At 43.4% G+C, this 19,061-nt stretch overlaps 1 protein-coding gene across 1 annotated transcript; it reads right to left on the bottom strand.

Moving 5' to 3' along the window:
* Positions 1 to 15,957, bottom strand: LOC149300499 (proteasome activator complex subunit 1-like). Its single transcript, XM_089485008.1, has 12 exons — positions 15,940 to 15,957; positions 15,417 to 15,527; positions 13,535 to 13,567; positions 13,040 to 13,102; positions 3,404 to 3,493; positions 3,133 to 3,181; positions 2,547 to 2,644; positions 2,189 to 2,257; positions 2,049 to 2,116; positions 1,313 to 1,367; positions 643 to 729; positions 1 to 81 (listed from the first exon to the last, which is right to left on the bottom strand). The coding sequence occupies exons 1-12, from the start codon at positions 15,955 to 15,957 to the stop codon at positions 1 to 3; spliced, it is 822 nt and encodes a 273-aa protein (XP_089341134.1).
* Positions 15,958 to 19,061: the final 3,104 nt, after the last annotated feature.

The raw sequence follows: 19,061 nt of genomic DNA, 5'->3' as shown, positions 1-19,061 counted from the left end.
TTAGTAGATGAGTTGCTTGGCATCTCCACGAGGTCTCTTAATCTTGGCATAATTCTTACTGATTATATCGTAAAGAGTGGCCTAAGAGAAGGGTAAAAAAACAATATAAACTGTTCAGGACAGTACCTCAAAACCACTTATCAGGCAGTTTACAAAATTGCAATGAGTTAAGTGGGTGCAAGAAATCATGGTAGGGATCGGAGCCGGACAGGGATTAAAATTGGTAAATTTGTTTTGAATATTTCTTAAATTGTCTGCAAAACTAAATGATCAGACTGCCATTACTTGCAATGTGGTCAATGTAGTGCAATATCCGATCAATAAGTGATGTGCCCATAATCCATGCGCTATGGATCTGTTCACTAAATCAGGTAGTAATGTTGAATTCATAACAGGAAGACCGACTGACTAATGTTTAGGAAAAGCTCTACAAATGTTCATATCATATATTAAGATTACATTAAAGCTAAAGATCACACTTTAAAAGCTTGCAGGACGTTGATTTTATATTTTTTAAAAAAAGAATACGGTAGGTACTACTCATGATAACTGTGGTCACCAAGCTATCGATTGCCTAAGACCTCCAGCATGCCAAGAACTTGATTGTCAGGTTTCTAGATGCCATTCTCATCAAATACTCACGTAGAAGTTCCTTATCTCCCGGGCTGTTATCCGTAGCTCTAAGTATTGGGATTCATCAAGCTGATGGACTAGAGCACGGTAATCACCCTAGAAAAGGAATAGATACTGATAAAGAAAAATCATGGGAGTTGCAGTCCACAAAAGTGCATTGGTCCATTTTTTTTTGTTTTAAAGATAAAATAAAAAATGATTAATAAACAAATGTCCTTGTATCCTTTTTATTGATAGGAGGAGGGGGTTTACAGTGGTGGGGCAGATTTCACATCACGATCCCCGATTTTAAAATAGATCAGCAGGTGGCACACTGTCCCTTTTAGTTATTTTAAAGCTTCCTTGCTACCACGTTACCACACAGCCATATTGGCCATCGGCAATCATTCTTTTCTTGGAAGCAGCTATATTGGCTGTCTGCGATCAGACATCAGCCACGGGAGGTGGTTGCCAGGCCTAAGGTTCAAAAGGATGGCCCTAGAATAAAGTCCTAACTCCAAACTTTAGTTCATGTTTCCTGGCAAATGAAAAAGCCAGGAGGCAGGTGTTGAGAGAGGAAATGGAACATATATATATATATATATATATATATATATATATATATATATATATATATGTATATATATGTCTTAGGTTCAATACTTAAATTGGGTGCCAGGCAAATAAGAAAGTCACTTACCACATGAGGACTTTTTGCTGCCTTGGCCACAGCATCACCTCGATCAGAAAGGTATCTGGGTAGATAATGATTACATTTTCGTTTTGTTTGAACAGAGAAACAGGACGATAATTCCATCAAACACTCTCATTGTGGACTAAATGGGTAAGAGTACATTATGCACTACGGAACTTCCACCTGTACTTTTTCCTCAAGCCCTGCTTACTGACCTCTCATGTTCATTGGCCACATGCATGTATATGTATTTAGAGCTTTCGAGTATCATTAAAACATTGGTACAATAAGTGTATTCATATAAGTACAGTGCATTCCACAGACATGTTTGTTGGGGTACACTTAGTATGAATATATTAAGAAAGGATGTCCCTGTCCTGTAAAGCTTACATTCTCTGATTTTAGGTGGGGTAGGCTCATTCTGGTGGAAGAGAGTGGAGAAAGAATGGACCACCTGAAACATCAACGTGAGCCACCTTTTGGGGAACACAAACTTTACTGGCCACTGGGGTTCTAGTTGACTTACCGCTAGGATTTTCCACAGGTAAAGCACGGGATTGATGGTATTATAATATTAAATTCTGCATTTCCACCCACCTAGCCAAAAAGTACCCATTGAAGATTTCTTTACCTGAGCCGTGCAGGGTTTTAATGATGCAGAAAAAAGCTGATGAGCAGTGATGAGCCCTTCCCTGCCAGACCATTTCAAGATTAATTTGACATTTTTGGAAATTTTACTCACTTTGCTATCTGGGTTTGGGAGGCGTCTAATTTTGTCCTTAGGTTTGTCATTAGTTCAAACACTTTCTCCTGAGAACAGAACATGAATTAGATCAAATAAGAAGGCAAAAAAAGTTATATGTTGCAATTGTGACACATTACCTGAACCGCAACTCCAAAGTTATTTCCATCTTCAATCTGAGGAATCTGGAGCTGCAGCCAAAGAGAAACCTGAAAAGGCGTAAAAGTAGCCATTACGGGGAAATTCCTGGTATACTCAGGCTCTACTGCCCACTAGACCTGCAGTCCCCTGCCTTTATGATCACCTACAGGGAAACATTTTTGCCATGAGCTGGAACTTCCCATTGATAGAACTATGTTTTTCAGATTGTGGATTTCCTGTAAAGTACCCCTTTGAAATAGACATAGCCCTAGCCTTTCTCTTTGCGTAACTTCTCAACTCTGTAAACATTTTTTTTTTCACCCCACCTTTTTTTTCTTCTCACTAAACAATTATTACCAAATTCAGGTTTTCTTTCGATTCTTGTATTTCATTCCTGATTTTGTTTTGTAGATTTGTGATTTTATCATTGCAAGCGATGGGTCCACAGGGAGGACCTGTATAAGGAGAAATGGTTGCCAGTTTGTTACGTGTATCTTTAAAGGTTAAATAATAGTTAATTGAAGATCTATCTCAATCATAGTGCATTTACACTTGTGCCCTGATTCCCAGAAGGCTTTAATATTAGAAAAAAAGGAATTACTGTTAATTATCCATCTAATTAACATGCTGCAACTATTGTGTTTGCTAATGCGCAGCTTTAGCTAAAGAGCTAGATATCAGCTAACATAGGTCTCGGTTGGTCTTAGAAGACCCCTAAGCTTTCTTGGTGCACAAGTGGCACCTTTGAAGCTGACACTAATGACATATGGAATTAATTATTAACAAACCAATAGTCCCATGTCTGGTATCATATAACTGGTTTGTTCCGGGGCTAAATTGTACTTCTGCACTTCAGCCGTCTAACCTAAAAACACAGGACACTTTAAGCTTCCCCACATCAGTTATCGAAAATATATGAAAGAACAGAGCAACATCATTTTACCTTTCTCCTCCTCGTCATCATCTTTCTTCTTGTCATCTTTCTTTTTCTTCTAAAGTATAATTGTAAACAACATATCAGCAGAATGCACAAAAAGATTAAATTGCTGAAGACATTCCCCCAAATGATGTTTATATAGATATTCATATACAGGCAACCCCCCCCAAGACTTCTGAAAATCTTTACCCTAAACACTTGGTTTAGTGACTATGTATTTAACTTGAAGTCATATTAATGAGGCTTTTTTCCGTTTGTGTTGGGATTCATTTCTCACCTCTTTCTCCTTTTCTTTCTCTGGGTCTGGTATTGGAATATCTAGTTCGGCTCGAAGTGTTTTGAGGTCAGAAATATTCAGTTCTGGAGTCTGGAACAATCGTTAAAATGAACAAAATTTTGCTTACTACAAAAATGAAACGTTAGATGGAATCTTGTAGAAATAGAAAATAGCAGGTGATCTTATATATTTAGCGCATGCCTCCTACATCACACGCTCTAGACCCAGAGGTAAGTTACTAAGGAACATGCAAATCTAAGGGACATTCAATCCATTATAGCACCCTTATTTTTGTATGTTTATTTTATTAATAATTTTGTCTTAAATTACTCTCTGTGCCCTGCATAGGGTTTCTATTAAAAACTCCAGGGAAGACAGCTAAGCAGAATTTAGTTGCCAGATTGGCTATTTTACTCCTGCAACCTATAAAATAGCCATGCTCCAGTTCTGACAAAACAGATTTGACTTGCACAACATATAAATAACGTGTTGACACTTTGTCAAGGGATGACATGCCTCAAATTCATTAGAGTCTTAAATGGCAACCAGTGTTCAGAGACACTGTACACGGTGGGATGAAAAAGAAATGCATCCATACTAAAGTACGGTAAGTGTAAAACAGAAATAAATTGGTATGAGATATACACTGAATAATATGAAAAATATTATTGATCTTATTTTTCAATAAAATAAATTGCTGGGGATTTTTGTAATGTGCGTGACTAGGGTAAACACCTTTTAATCACACGATGCTTATTTGTTCTTTGTGTGATTTTCTTTACACTGTATCAAGTAGTGTTCTCTTCATCTGCCTTTATTATCATATAATAAACTCACATTTTCCACAAAGATGTACTGGGTTACTGTGTATAAAGATCACATGACACTATTCTAGGGTACCATAAATATAACAATAAAAATATTGAAATAAACGTATACATTAGTAATTGCCATTCCTGATTATAAAAGCCTAACTTGAAAGGACGACCAACTAATCGTGTAATCCTGATGGTTCCATGAAGAATAAATTGTTAGCAGAGATTTGCTTTCTGAAAAGAACCATTTTTTCATCCTAATCTTCAGCTGTTCTGACTGGGTGTACATGGCAGCTGAATCTACTGTCTGATTAGCATATGAATTCAAGCAATGCCATGTGGATGACTGCCATTTGGTCTCCATTCCTGCCTTCAATGAGGTCACATTCACCTTTATTTTCCATGCTGAGATACTGTGGAGCTAAAAAGCTTTGAAAGAGGGGGGCGGGGCCGGCGCTGAACCAAGATGGCTGCATAAGTTCGCAGCTCCGTCTACCGTCTCGGGACTATTAGCCTTTTTTTTTACGCTCCCGCGATCATGGGGAAGTCGAACCGCGCTGCCGGTACCCCTAAAGCTCCTGGCACCCGGGAGAGACCTCCGGCGTCGTCGGTACGCCACTTCTTTCGGGGCTCTCAAGACTCCGAGACTCGCGGCCATGTGTCCAAGATGGCGCCGTCTCCATCGAGCCGTGCGAGCGAGTGCTCTGACGACGCCTCGCTGAACCAGGATACCACGCTTTCGGATCCTCCGGCGGTGTCACTTACCTGGCAGGACGCTTTGAAGCAGCTTCCCACGAAGGCAGATCTCGTCTCCGTGATTGACGCCGCCCTGGACCAGGCCTTGCAGGGAGTTCGTGCTGATCTTACGGCGATTAAGCAAGACGTCCAGCATATTGGTGATCGGGTTGCAACGCTGGAGGAGGACCATGCTAAGACCTGTGAAACGGTGGATGCTTTATCCGCGATGCACCGGGATCACTCTGAACTTTTCCTTGCCCTGCGCAGACAGCTTGAAGACCTGGATAACAGGGGACGTCGTGACAACTTGCGCGTCCGGGGCCTACCCGAATCAGTGTTGGTCGATGATGTCCGTATGACGCTACAGACCCTGTTTAATCGGCTCCTTCAACAGCCCGACGATACCCCGATAAAGTTTGATCGAGCCCATCGGGCGCTTCGCCCGAGAGGCCCTCCCTCGGCTCCACCGAGGGACGTGGTCTGCTGTCTACATGACTATTCCGTCAAGGAGGCTGTGCTCAAGGCATGTCGCCTCTCGGGCGACTTGGATTACGAGGGGGAACAGGTCAAGATTTTCCAGGACTTGTCCCCGATCACCCTTCAGAAACGCCGGGCCCTCAAACCCGTTACTGCCGCGCTTCGGGAGGCGGGTATCCCCTACCAGTGGGGTTTCCCGTTCGTCCTTATTGCTCGTAAGGACAAGGATGTCTTTACCCTTAGGCACCACGGCGATTTGGAGGACTTCCTTGCTCGCCTTGACCTTCCAGCCATTCGCCTTCCGGATTGGGAACTCTCTCTGGAGGTTCCGAAACAACTCACCAACCCTGCTATGTCCTGGACGGCTCCGGCGCAGCGTAGGAAGAGGTCTCGGCGGCCGCGTCTGCCGCGCCACAGCCTGAGGGAGATGCCTGATGGATTGGCCCCGCTTGCGACGTTCCGTCCCTCGTTGGTTCCTGCGTCTTGGTTGGCGGTCTCCCTTGCCTAAGACTTTTCGCCGGTTTGGGTGGTGAGTTGGTGGAGTTGCGGGCATTGGTGTTTGTGCTCCTGTTCGCCCCTCCGGATGGAGAACTTTGGACGCTATTCTTCGGACTTTTCGGACTTCGGCATTTTTGTTTTGTTTTTTCAGTTCTTTTTCTTTCGCGCCCGCCCGTTTCGTTCCGGTTCATCGCTGTGCACACGCCGTCCCTCGTACACCACATTACACTATTGTTGTCCGTTGCGCCGTGACTCTGCAGTCTCCGTATTTTTGCCATTGTCAGGTCCCTTGTTCTATGTGGGGTTTGCTGTCTCATGGCCTTGTGATTTCTCTGCTGCTCTTCGCTTTGTTTGGTTTTTTTTTACTCACCTTTTTTGCCTTTTACTTTCATATATATTGCAATACTTACCTGCTGAGCGCTTATTGCCTTCGGCGACCGTCAGTGGACGCTATAGCTCTTAGGTCTCTCTTCCTCTGCGCGGTTCATTTAATTTAGCTCCTGTCCCGTAGATGGGGACGTTTGGTTTGGCTCCCGCCACCTTTGTTCCCTGTGACCGATACGGTCCTTTCCTTTGTGCTCTTTTTGGCACCCCCCCCCCAGAGCTTTCCTGTCCGTAGGTGGACAGTTGATTTGGGCCTGCTTGCAGTCCCCGTGCTCACCCTTCATATTGCTACAGCAATATTACTAGGGATGTTTTCCCTTGCATCGCACCACACCTTACACACATTTCACACAGTTTGGTTTATGTTTTGTTTTCTTATGTTTTTTGCATGTCCCAAGGGTCCCGGGTACAGGTTGTACTTTTTCTGGTGCTCTCTACCTTTTTTTGTATGGCTCCTCAGTCTCTTAACTTGGTCTCCTTGAATATTAGGGGCCTTAATAAACCTCAACAGCGTTCTAAACTCTTAGCGTTTTTTCACTCCTTTAAGACGCATATCGCCTTCGTGCAGGAAACGCATTTTTCTACTAACAGGGAATTTCCTCTTTTAAATAGGCACTTTACCCACTCCTTTCTGTCCAGCTCTCCTTCCTCTAAAACCAAAGGGGTAGCTATCCTCATACATAAGTGTGTCCGCTTTCGTCCCTCTGCGACGTGGGAAGATGACGAGGGGCGAGCTGTGTTTGTTAAGGGCTTTGTGGGCTCTCATAAAGTCACCTTGGCGAATATATATGCCCCTAATAGTAACCAAGCCCGCTTTGTTGTCTCGACCCTATCTAAATTGGCTGATTTCCAGGAGGGTATCACCATCTTGGGGGGAGATTTTAATATGGTTTTGGACCCTAAAATGGATACCTCCTCTGGGAGTTCCCATATCCCCTTTTCTATGATCCGTAAAGTATCCCACCATTTGCGCTTGAACCAGCTGGTTGATGTATGGAGGGCCCTCCATCCTACGGTGCGGGATTACACCTACTTTTCCCCTAGCCACTGTAAATATTCGCGTATTGACGCTTTTTTCCTGTCTCACTTTCATTTGTCGGTCCTGCGTTCGGCTAGCATCGGTGTGGCAACGATTAGTGACCACGCCCCGATTTTTCTGAAGCTCGCCCTCTCTGGTCTCCCTAGGTCTTCTTGGCATTGGCGTCTCAACGAGAATTTGTTGAGTGACCCTCACCACATTACCCAATTGACTTCTCATATTAACCAATATTTCGCGGAGAATGCCACCCCGGACGTTTCGAAGCCGATTCTATGGGAAGCCCATAAGGCAGTTTTGCGAGGTCATCTGATCAAGTTGGGTGCTTCAGTGACACGGTCCCGGGCGGCAACTATTTTAAACCTTACGCAGCAAATTGCGCGTCTGGAGGCCCGCCATAAGCTGACCCTCCTCCCCTCCGCCCAGGTGGAGCTTTCTGCATCGCGTACGAGATTGGCGGCGCTTCTGGATGATAGGACTAGGCGTAATTATCTTCTGGTACGGCGTCAGTTTTACGAATTTGGTGACAAACCTGGCAGGCTCCTGGCTCGGGCGCTGCGGGCGAAGCGAGCTCAAACTTATGTTCCGCGTATTAGAGACTCTGCTGGCCGTCTTCGCTTTCGTTCGGAGGACATTGCCGACTGTTTCAGACGGTACTATGCCTCCTTGTATAATTTGCCGGGTCCGGGATCTCCCTCCTCTGAGTCGGAAGCGGCCACTGCGGCTTATTTATCTGAATTTATTTCCACTACTTTACCGCCCGAGGCCAGAGCTCTCCTTGACCAACCGTTTTCCTTGGCTGAGGTAGCCGAGGTTGTGAAGTCTTCTCCCGCTGGCAAGAGCCCTGGTCCGGATGGTTTTACCATTTTATATTATAAGAAATTTTTTTCTGTTCTGGGCCCTCATATGGTTTCGTGCTTTAATGCAATCGCGCAGGGTGTTCCGTTTGCCCCGCAGGCTTTGTCCGCGCATATTGCGGTCATCCCTAAACCCGACAAAAATTTAGATCTCTGTAGTAGTTTTCGCCCTATCTCCTTGATTAATGTTGATTTGAAGCTGTTTTCCAAAATTTTAGCCAATCGCCTGTTACCTTTTTTACCCCATCTTATCCATTCCGACCAGGTGGGTTTCGTTCCTGGACGCGAGGCCAGGGATAATACAATTAAGGTGATCAACATAATAGCCCATGCCCAGTCCTGTGACCTTCCGTTGGTCGTGGCTTCGATGGATGCCGAGAAGGCGTTCGATCGGGTGTCCTGGTCCTTTCTTTTTGGGGTGTTGTCCAGGATTGGTGTCGGTTTTAACTTTTTGACTTGTGTCCAGGCATTATATGATTCTCCGACCGCTCGGGTGACCGTTAATGGCTTGTTGTCGGACCCGTTCACGCTGGCGAACGGCACGCGGCAGGGGTGCCCCCTTTCCCCTCTCTTGTTTCTTCTAGTACTTGAGCCCTTTGCGAACGCCGTCCGAGCCCATCCGGATATCACGGGGGTTCAGATTGGACCCCGGTCTTATGCCTTATCGTTGTTTGCGGATGATATCCTCATGACTCTCACCCATCCTATTCGGTCCCTCTCGGCTGTCCTGTCGGAGCTTGACAGGTTTCAGGAATTGTCCAATTACAAAATTAATTTGTCCAAATCCGAGATTCTAGGGTTTCGCATTCCGGCGCGTCTTCGTGACCGCATTCGGACTGAGTTCCCTTTTAAGTGGAGGGAGGACTCTATCAAGTACCTTGGTTTGTTTATCCCTGGGGACCTCTCGAGGCTGCGAGTTCTTAATTTTGAGCCCTTACTCTCCACGTTGGAATCGGACTTGCGTAAATGGGCGTATCCTCATATTTCATGGTTTGGGAGGGTGGGAGTTATAAAGATGAATCTATTACCCAGATTCCTATACCTTTTTCAGACGCTTCCCATCGCTCTCCCGAGATCCTTTTTCCAGAGATGCAGGAGGGTCTTCCTGCGATACGTTTGGAGGGGTAAGCAGTCCCGCCTGGCGTTTTCCTATCTGAATCGGCCAAGGCTACAGGGGGGGATGGGTCTTCCAAGTTTGGAACTGTACTGGCAGGCGTCTCACCTGCGCCGCGTTGTTGAATGGTCCGTAGATTCTGTTAAGCAATGGGTATTAGTGGAGGGGTCTTTCCTGACGTGTCCGGTGTCCGTGTTACCGTGGATCCGTGTCCCCGCGAGGTGCGTCACGTTCTCTGCCCATCCTTTCCTTCTCCCCACCCTACGGGTTCTTCGTAGATTGCTGGGTGATGGCGTGGTGGCTAGGGTCCCCGGCCCATTGACCCCCTTGGTTGGTAACCCGGACTTTCCCCCGGGTTTGGCGGGGAGGGGCATACAAGCTTTCCTCCCTCCGGGGATTCGCACTCTGCGTCTGTGTCACGTGGTCGCCGGGACAGCCTTGAAGCCTCTGGAGGCCCTGTCGGGTCCGGGACCCTGTTCTTTCTCCCTCCGGTTCCTTTATCATCAGATTAGTCATTTTGTCTCGTCCTTGGCGGTCCTGTCGCGCATGGACCAGCCACTCTCTCCTCTGGAGAGGCTTTGTTTGGATTCGAAGGAATCCCCCCATCTTTTGTCTAAGCTGTATTTACTTTTGCTCTCCCCTGAGTCGGTCGCTAAGCCGTATTATTTTAGCCTATGGGAGAGGGACTTGGCCTGCTCGTTCGACCCGGAGGATTGGTCTAAGATCCTCTCTGTTGTCCACAAGGGAACGGTGTCTAGCCGGATGCAGGAGACGTCTTTTAAGATTCTTACGAGATGGTATAGGGTTCCCTTAGATATTCATAGGTTCGCTCCCCAGGTTTCCCCATGCTGCTGGAGGTGTGGGATTCACCCGGGCTCCTTGTTACATATTTGGTGGTCCTGCCCCGCTATTAGGCCCTTCTGGGATTCCGTTACTGCGGTGATCCGTGATGTGGCCGATCCCGACTTTCAGGCTTCTCCTGAGTCCATTCTGCTCCACCACACACAGCTTTCTTATTCCTGTTATAAGCGGTCCTTGACATTTCACCTGATTAATGCTGCCAATGTGGTTCTCCCCCGCCACTGGAAGTCAGCCACTCCTCCCTCCTTTATGGCCTGGGTGAACCAGGTCGAATTCGTTTACCAGATGGAGGTTTTGGTGGGGTCAGCTAGGGGTGCGGGGCACAGGGTTGAGCTTCGGTGGTTTCACTGGAGGACGTTTGTCACGTCCCTGGAACACCGCCCTTTACCTATTTCCATTTAGGGGGTTGTGACTCACTTTCTCTGGGTCGTTCTCTCATCTTTTGTGTTGGCTCTCGGTATCCTTCATTGGGCGACTGTGTATTGGAGCTACCCGATAGACCTTGGGACGGACATGTTTTATTTTGTTTTTGTTTCTTTCTCATGTAATGCATTTTGGCACTGTGATTTTGGGTACCCTGTTTTATCCATGTATTACACTGTGCTGTCTCCCTGGGGGATGGCTCTTTTCCGCTGATGTACCTGCTTGGTTCTACTATTGTTTGTACCGTGTGCAGTATCCTCCTATGCTGTTTGGTAATCTGATCACTTGCTGTGACTCTGTACTTCTTATTTTGTGCCATGCGTTTGTTACCACTTATGCAATAAACTGAGAATTGATAAAAAAAAAAAGCTTTGAAAGATCCAACAAGTAATTTTAGGTTGGGGCTGTCATACAACAATTGCAAAGAAGAGGAAGCTTGCGGCTTCTCTGTGGCTGGGTCTGAACCTTGAATTTTGGATATTTGAAAGCCCTTTACCTTTTCCAAAACATGTACAATAATGCACGCTTAAGTATTTATAAGAACAAGATCCCGGCTGGTTTAAGCATAATTGCCTGAACTTTTAATTTATTTATTTTTCAGACCTTAGGTACACTTTTGCCCCTGTGTAATCAATTTGATGTACAACAGTCCAGTGGTTCTCAAACCAGTCCTCTGGTACCGTGTCAGACCTGGTTTTAAGGATTTGAAGATTGTAACAAAAACGCTAAACAGCAAAGTTCACTATGGTTAGTGGTTCTTGAGGGCCTGTCTGGAAAACCACTGCTGCCATCTTGATTTGCTCTATGTTGAGTACAACCCAAATAATAGAATTGTAACATAATAACTAAACAAACAGGAACAACTTTCTTCATCAAACAGATCAAAAACCCATCTCAAAGCTACGTGATAGCACCCTTTGAGGTTATAGAGCAGTCATGTATTTTAAGCAAAAGTCAAAAGTACCACAGTTCCAGCCTTGGGTCTGTGATCGGCGGACACTCCGGTTATTTATAAAGTCTTGTAGAAGCAGCTGTGGGAGTAGCTCTGGCCTTCCCGCTCTTTAAGCTGTCAGCTGCCAGGATTCTGAAGCTTTCAGTATCTAATTTAGTGCTGCACTGGTAAATAGAATAATGCTTCAAAATGTGTTTTTCTGGCTAGACTTATTTAAAAATTATATAAAAATCTACACCGCTATGTCTTTTTGTGTTGCTCCGGCTGTTCATTGGCACTCAATATGTCTCCCATTTCAAAGAGATTACCTGCCTTGTTGGATGTATTTTAAAAAGATATGTCTAATTAAAACAGGAAATATGATTATTAAAACCTATGGGTAGTCAACAGCCAGACTTTAGCCATCAACATTCTAGCTAGGTATCATGGGAAAGTCATCTAATCACAGATACCCAACAGGTGGCTCTCCATCTGTTGAACTATAATTCCCACGGTCCTCTGCCAGATTATGGTGCACCAGGCTCTGAAAGAGTGTCATAAAAGACACAACACTTCTGAACAATAAAATAAACAATCTCATGAGTATCCCGCACGTGTGCACTGCTGAGCTGGAGATTCAAGGCAAATAGGTGGCAAGCAGGAACGGTATGCACACTCAACACTGCCTTACTGATGCCCTTTATTCACCTAGATGAACACTTCCACAGACATCTATATTTTCTATACACACGGCTTCCCACTTTCCACTATTCAACATACGCGAGAATACACCATCGGCGTTTTGATGCTCATGAAGGTGAAGAAATGGATAGCAGTGGGAAGCAGGAGAAAAATCCTGCACACACACACGCTATGAAAGGGTTTGAAAAGTTATGAGTAACAAATATTTACTAAGGGTAATTATTTGCTTACCCACAAATCTGAGCATAAAGGAAAATTAAATTATAGATTGGACCCTGAGCCCTGCCAAAAGCTGATAAAGCATTGAATATGGATATTTTTGAAACACTGTTCAATGGTAAGACAACAATGATGACTGGGGGGGAAAAAAGAGAACATTTGTATCTTTTGAGCACTTCACGGCATTGCCTAGTCTTCTCTCCACCACAAAATATTCTGCAAGACACGCTTGCGTTTGCTATATGCCAAAGAATGGCTGCTTAAGGGACCCTTAAGGCTAAACGGTAGTTACTTCTGTTATTAAATTTATTACCTGGCATGCGCAATGTGTTTGTTGGTTAATTCATTTTTTGTTGGTTATTTTTTGGTTAGCTAATAATACACATAGGTGAATCCAGATTTCACTAAAGTGGGATCCATACACTGAGAGGAGGCCCCAACCTTCTGAGGCAAGCAACTGCTTACACCAGGTAGCTGTTCATCCTTCCATAATGACCACAAATGTGTTTCCATATGATTATTTCTAACCTAAAATAGTTACTGGCTCGGTGGCAAACCTACCCTTATCCCACCCCACTTACACTTAGGAACTGGTCCAACTCAGATATCTTCTTGGGAAATCCTGCTGAGACCAGTTTATCAGCCTGTGGAGAAAATTGTAGTAAGCAAAACAAAAAATTAATTGAAAACATATGTAACATGTTTCAGAGATACTATAGTGGCCAAGTCACTGGCTACATAATTACAATTAATATTGCCCATAAATGAATTACAGTTACATCACAAAACTAACTGTTGCAATGTCTAATATATAGATAGATATATAGATATGGATATATATATATATATACACACACACATATGGTTTCAAGGTCAGCTACTAATCTCATACCATCATGATGTGAAACATATGTACGGCCGTGACACACGACCCCTCCTGCTTAATGTACACATTGCTTTAATGGAAGTATTACCAATTCAAGTGTCGTACTTGGCAAAAGTGACAGGAAGCAATTAGCCTACAGACCCTGTTCCAAGGGTTCCAAAAAAAAATGGTGTGACCCACAATTCCTCACCTCCAGACAAAGATGGTTTCTGAATTCATCCACCTGTACAAAAACAAAAAAATTTGTTATTTCTGGACCACTTTGTTACTAACTTAAATAAAACATATAAACAAGAATATACATAACTACTCCAGGATCCCTATGTTGAGGCATTTGTGATTCAGAGTATCTGCAAAAGTTTTGCAGTAATATTATGCTTCGGGTGATGACTAAATCCAGAGTATTGCTAGCCGAACATACCCCCCGGTCCTGTATATCACAAATGACACTGCTTACAATCAAAGTCTATAGCAGAAGAGCGGAGTTCTCCAGACTGGCCACGGCAAAATTGTATGGCGGATGGATCCCTGTTTATTCACATTACCTGCGGTGATACAGTACATTTTTAAAGGCCAGGTATGTTATTTAATACCGACACTGCTTCCAAATCGACACTTAATCCTGACTTTTTGTTGACATCAGTTTTTTAATTCAAGGTCAAGTTTCCAGGATGTGTTTCACAAAGTTATTCCCAGCCAATTACTTGACGTTTTCTTTCACTTTTAAAATCTCTTTTCCATTCTACTTAAGAAAACTGTCAAAGATCATTGTTATGGGTAACTAATTCTTAGAGTCATCCCCCCACCACCACCATTATCACACTTGGTTTATTATCATAGAGCTTAAAAAAATTCCACACGCTCCCCAGCCTGACAACACTGGATCCTTTAAAACATTTCAGTGCCTGACCATCTGCCCCACTGGCATTTATAGGGTTTAATTTTGATAGATTGGTTCCTCATCCCTCCCAACATTTCAAACAGCCGAAAGGTACATGTTTGCATTAAAGATTTTGGTTAGTGGTCCGGCCGGGGCTTTACCTGACCCATTATTAGGTGCTGTCTGTATGTAACCAAGTATGACATTTACAAATAGAAGAATGCTCTCTGTTTACACAACTTGATTTAGACTCGTATTTAATTTTATAAATACCGTATTATTGGTATTTCTAGGGCTGTAGAACACACACACACACACACACCAAGTTTCTGATAAAGAAGGCTTTGGGTTCGTAAGAAGTTCTGTCTTGTGCGCTATAGTTTTTTGAGGATAATTTTTATTATATTATTTATTTATTTATTTAGGTGAGACCATTCTGACCATTACAAGCTCAAAGTTTTTTTGAGTCATAAGGACTATTTCAAATATTTGATCAGTAGGGTCTTTCTCTATGAGAAGACCACTGTGATGGTATTGCAGGCAATCTGAAGCCATCAATGAAGTTCCTAGCGCTGTTTAGAAGATTGTTCCCTGAAAGTACTTCAACAATTGCACCAAACAGCAGTATTTTGCTTAAAAAAAATAAATCTTACGATAGAATATATGTGAATGCTTCAGGGTGGGGCCATTACCAGACAATTACATGTACATGAATTAGAAGAGGTTTATGTCGAAAAGAAGCACCAGCAAAGCCAAACGGAAAGAGGAAGGCCTCGTCTTGTAGTTAACAATGTACTCTGTGGCTCAGAATTTAAGGTTGCCATAGTTTTCAGTACACATGTAAATTTAACATGATGCTGCCCACCTGTAGTTCTAGCATGCATTATATGTGATGTTTAAACTAAAAGGAGGGCATTAATTGCTTCATCAAGTTTATAAGTTTATTATAATGCAGGGAAGCACTTTGTAGGTGGTGGGCAGCAACATGTGAAAATTAGATGAATCCAGGTAAATTGTCGATACTAGGTATCCAATTAAAAGTAAATGTTTACAAATTCACAAGTATATATATATATATCTAAGAAAGATAAACCGTTCATGTGAATGCAGCATGCAGCTATATCTACCTATACACTAAATAATATATGCGCATACACACAAATAGAAACATTTAAACACTTATGGCTCCCACCTTGTCCTTGGCGGCCTGTGATATGTACAGCGTTGCCATCGCAGAGAAGAAGTTACCAAAAGTATGTCGTCTGTCTGCTTTTGTGTCCTGCTGAGACGACAGAGCTGTGAACTAAAAGTGAAAGTGAATAAAAAGGGGACTTCCAGCAAATGATGGGAGGAGATAGAGAGCTAAAAACAAGGTGAAAAAGAGAAAAGAGGGTTAAAATAAAGGAGGAAAAAAAGAATATAGCCTTTGGGAATGGGGATGAGGAGAAATACAAAGTGCAATCTAGAAAGGGTTAAATGCAATATGATCTATGCAGCTATGGAGTGGATAAAATCTTGCCAACCCCACCCAATCTTCCCCACTTTCACTCACCTTAGCTTACATATGTGAAACGTCTCCACGTTCGTCACTAATTATTTTGAGATACACTAATGAGCGCATTATATGACATGTAGAAATATTTTAATTACCGGTATATGAACGTAGAATGATTCTCTCTCCTTGCTGCATACCCATACTGTACATACATACATACATACATAGTACCAGGCATGATCGCCTGTTTCAGTGGAATCCTGTAAACAGGTAAACAGGGTTCTGTCTTCAGAGCGCTTCTCGCATCATTTTGCAAGCAGCATATACATAAGCACATTTAGCTCTTCTATTCTATGGGCATTGAACATTGTCCTAGATCCATGTAGCCTTCTCTGGTGTTTAGTATCTTGTAGTTTCTTGATACTACATAATTCAGTTATCTCCGATCCTAACTTGTTTACCCATGTAAAAGATTGTTACTATGGTTTGTGGATGGATGTGGGATCTGTTATAATGTTGCCGCATCTCACGTTTTGATTGTATGAAATTTCTAGTTCTAAAATAACACAAGTTAAGCACAGAAGGCATATTACAATTTCCCTGTTCTGGAATATCACCAGTGCTGTTTCAATAAAATAAAGGAACATGTCACTGCCCCCCCCCCCCGGGGTTTACAGCTCAGCAGCCCGCAAATTAAATGATGTGTTGATCAAATGATATATGTTGTCTGCAACCTAAAAATAGGTCCTGGTCCTGTGGAACAGCAGACATTTGCCCTTAATGCCAGTGAAGGCGTTGTAGCATGAAATTATCTGGCCGTGTCTTTGGTGGAGACCAATGTGGGGTCACCGCTAGAAATATAACATGTGATGGTTTCAGTGCTGCATACCTCCCAAGCATTAGCGTACCTAGCGGGGGGGGGGGGGGGCGGTCCGCACCGGGTGCCGCTCATCAGGGGGGTGCCAACTTGCCGGCACCTGGCACCCCTCTAGAGACGGACAGTAATGTCCGCCGCTGGAGGAGAAGGCTGGCAAGGGAGCGGTATCGGAGGTCTTTAACAGACCTCCGATACCGCTCCCTCGCGATCCGCGCGGCAACTGCTGAACAGTGAAGCCGCGCCCACCGCCGTCCGTGCCCTCTGACCCGGAAGAAGACAGAAGAAGAGGAGCGAAGAGGAAGAAAAGGAGCTGACTGCTGTAAGAAGAAAAGAGGAAAGGTAGGAAATCATTCAGTGAGAGTGGATTGGTATGTGTGGAATCTGTGGATTGGTATGTGTGGAATCTGGATTGGTATATGTGGATTGGTATATTTGTGGATTGGTATATTTGTGGATTGGTATATTTGTGGATTGGTATGTGTGTGGATTGGTATGTGTGTGGATTGGTATGTGTGTGGATTGGTATGTGTCTGGATTGGTATGTGTCTGGATTGGTGTGTGTGTGGATTGGTGTATGTGTGGATTGGTAATTGTGTGAGAGTGATGGGTGTTATGCTGTACCATTTCCAATGTCTTTTTCATTATATAATGATGGCACAGGCAGGGTGTTTATGGGACAAAGATGGCACAGGTAGCGTGTTTATGGGACAAAGATGGCGTACACTCGGCTACACACGTCCTATGTGTGTAATTTGGGTGCTGGTCAGGTTCTATGTGGGCAATGTGGACGCTGTTTTTTTGTTGAGGGTTATTAAAGAAAGCACTATTATATGTTCAGTAAATGTTATTTAAACGTGTTTATTTTACTTATAAGTTATTAATTTATTTTTTCAGATTTCTTGTTGTTTACAGTTGACATACAGTTTACAAATTGGTGCAATAAATATTCTTGCCAACATAATTTTGTAGATGTCTTTACATTTGGGGGGGGGGGTGCCACTTACAGGATCCGCCCCGGGTGCCAAATACTCTAGGTACGCCCCTGCTCCCAAGTATCCCTTTTTAGAAGGGACAGTCCCTCTTTTCTATTATCTCTGTTTGCTGGGTATGCCAGTGGTCTACAGTTACAATAATGCATATTGAAAAAAAGCATAAAATGTGGTTTTATATGAAACCTTGTAAATAAAACACATTAATATTCTTCTAAATTCCTTACTCGTTGATATATATCTAGAGATAAAAATTCTTGGTAATGCCCCATAGCCACACTCCAAATCACACTCCCTAAAACAAAGGCTGTCCCTCTATGGCCTTTTGAAATGTTGGTATGGTGCTGGATTCAGTTATGGCTAAATATGACATCTTGTCTTTAGTAAAAGTAGACACTCAAGTGTGGAATAGTATTAAAAAGGACCTGTTACGTCTGGTATAAAAGCATTGTTGAATCCATCGTTTGAAACCATCTATCGCTGAAAACACAAGTGACAGGGTATCAAGCAGCTCTCTGACAATACACAAATAAAAGAGATCTTTTATGAAAGCATACGTGGAAAAAAAACATGATTAATATATTGTATATACGTATAAGAATTACATACCTCCTCAACATTTCAGATGTTCAAATTAGGACAGCTGTGCTGAGGGATATGGCAAAAAGTGGGAAGGTGCCTATGAATCGTGACTGCCCTGCCATTTGTGTAGGGTAACCTAGAATGTGTCAGTTCCCATTGTGTAATATCTTAGAAGCGTAGGCCTGGATTTGCCATGGGCTGCACTTGGAACATAACCAATACCCTTAAGGCTGCTCAGGCCAAGATGCACAAGACTGCACTCTACATCTCTAAGTCCATTAATATCTGCTCATGCAAAAGTGTAGAGTGCCACTCCATGTATCCAGGAGATCCATACATGCATTAGCAGCTAAATGATCAGAGTCTGGGGTCAAGGGGGTAACCTGTGCTGTAAATATGGGATACTGTGCCTATATTTGGTCCCAGTCCAGTCCTGGGTGGAAATAAAAAGCATACCGGTGAACTCTTGACCTGATGTATCTGGTTAAAGTGCTGCTTCTCCAGGTCTCCAAATCAGTTGGCTGTACCCACATCCATCCCCCTCCCCATCCAGTAAAGGTGGTCTGGGACTAGCTCCACCCTCATGCATGTTAGCTCCACCCCTTCACATAGAAAAGGGTGATGAAGCTCTCAGGTGTGATGCTGCACGTATGCACAAGGTATTTTCTCACTAGCCTCCAAATTAAGTTACACATCATGTTTTGGCATTTCAGTTTTTATTGAGCAATGAAAAGATAGGGCAAGTGATAGTCCAAGGCAATCAGTTAAGATTTGGGGTCCAAAAAGATAAATCCTAAATGTCATGTTGGATTATGGATTTTGGTGAATTTGGAGAATACTTGCTGAAAGAATGGAAAGGAGACAAAGTAAGATAACATTCTCTGGTGGCATTCC

The sequence above is a fragment of the Sceloporus occidentalis genome, unplaced genomic scaffold, assembly GCF_023333645.1.
Source record: "Sceloporus occidentalis isolate IW3139 unplaced genomic scaffold, rSceOcc1.0.p SCAF_24, whole genome shotgun sequence".
NCBI lineage: Eukaryota > Metazoa > Chordata > Lepidosauria > Squamata > Phrynosomatidae > Sceloporus > Sceloporus occidentalis.
The sequence above is the reverse complement of the archived record's forward strand: the minus strand, read 5'-3'. Positions and strand labels throughout refer to the sequence as shown.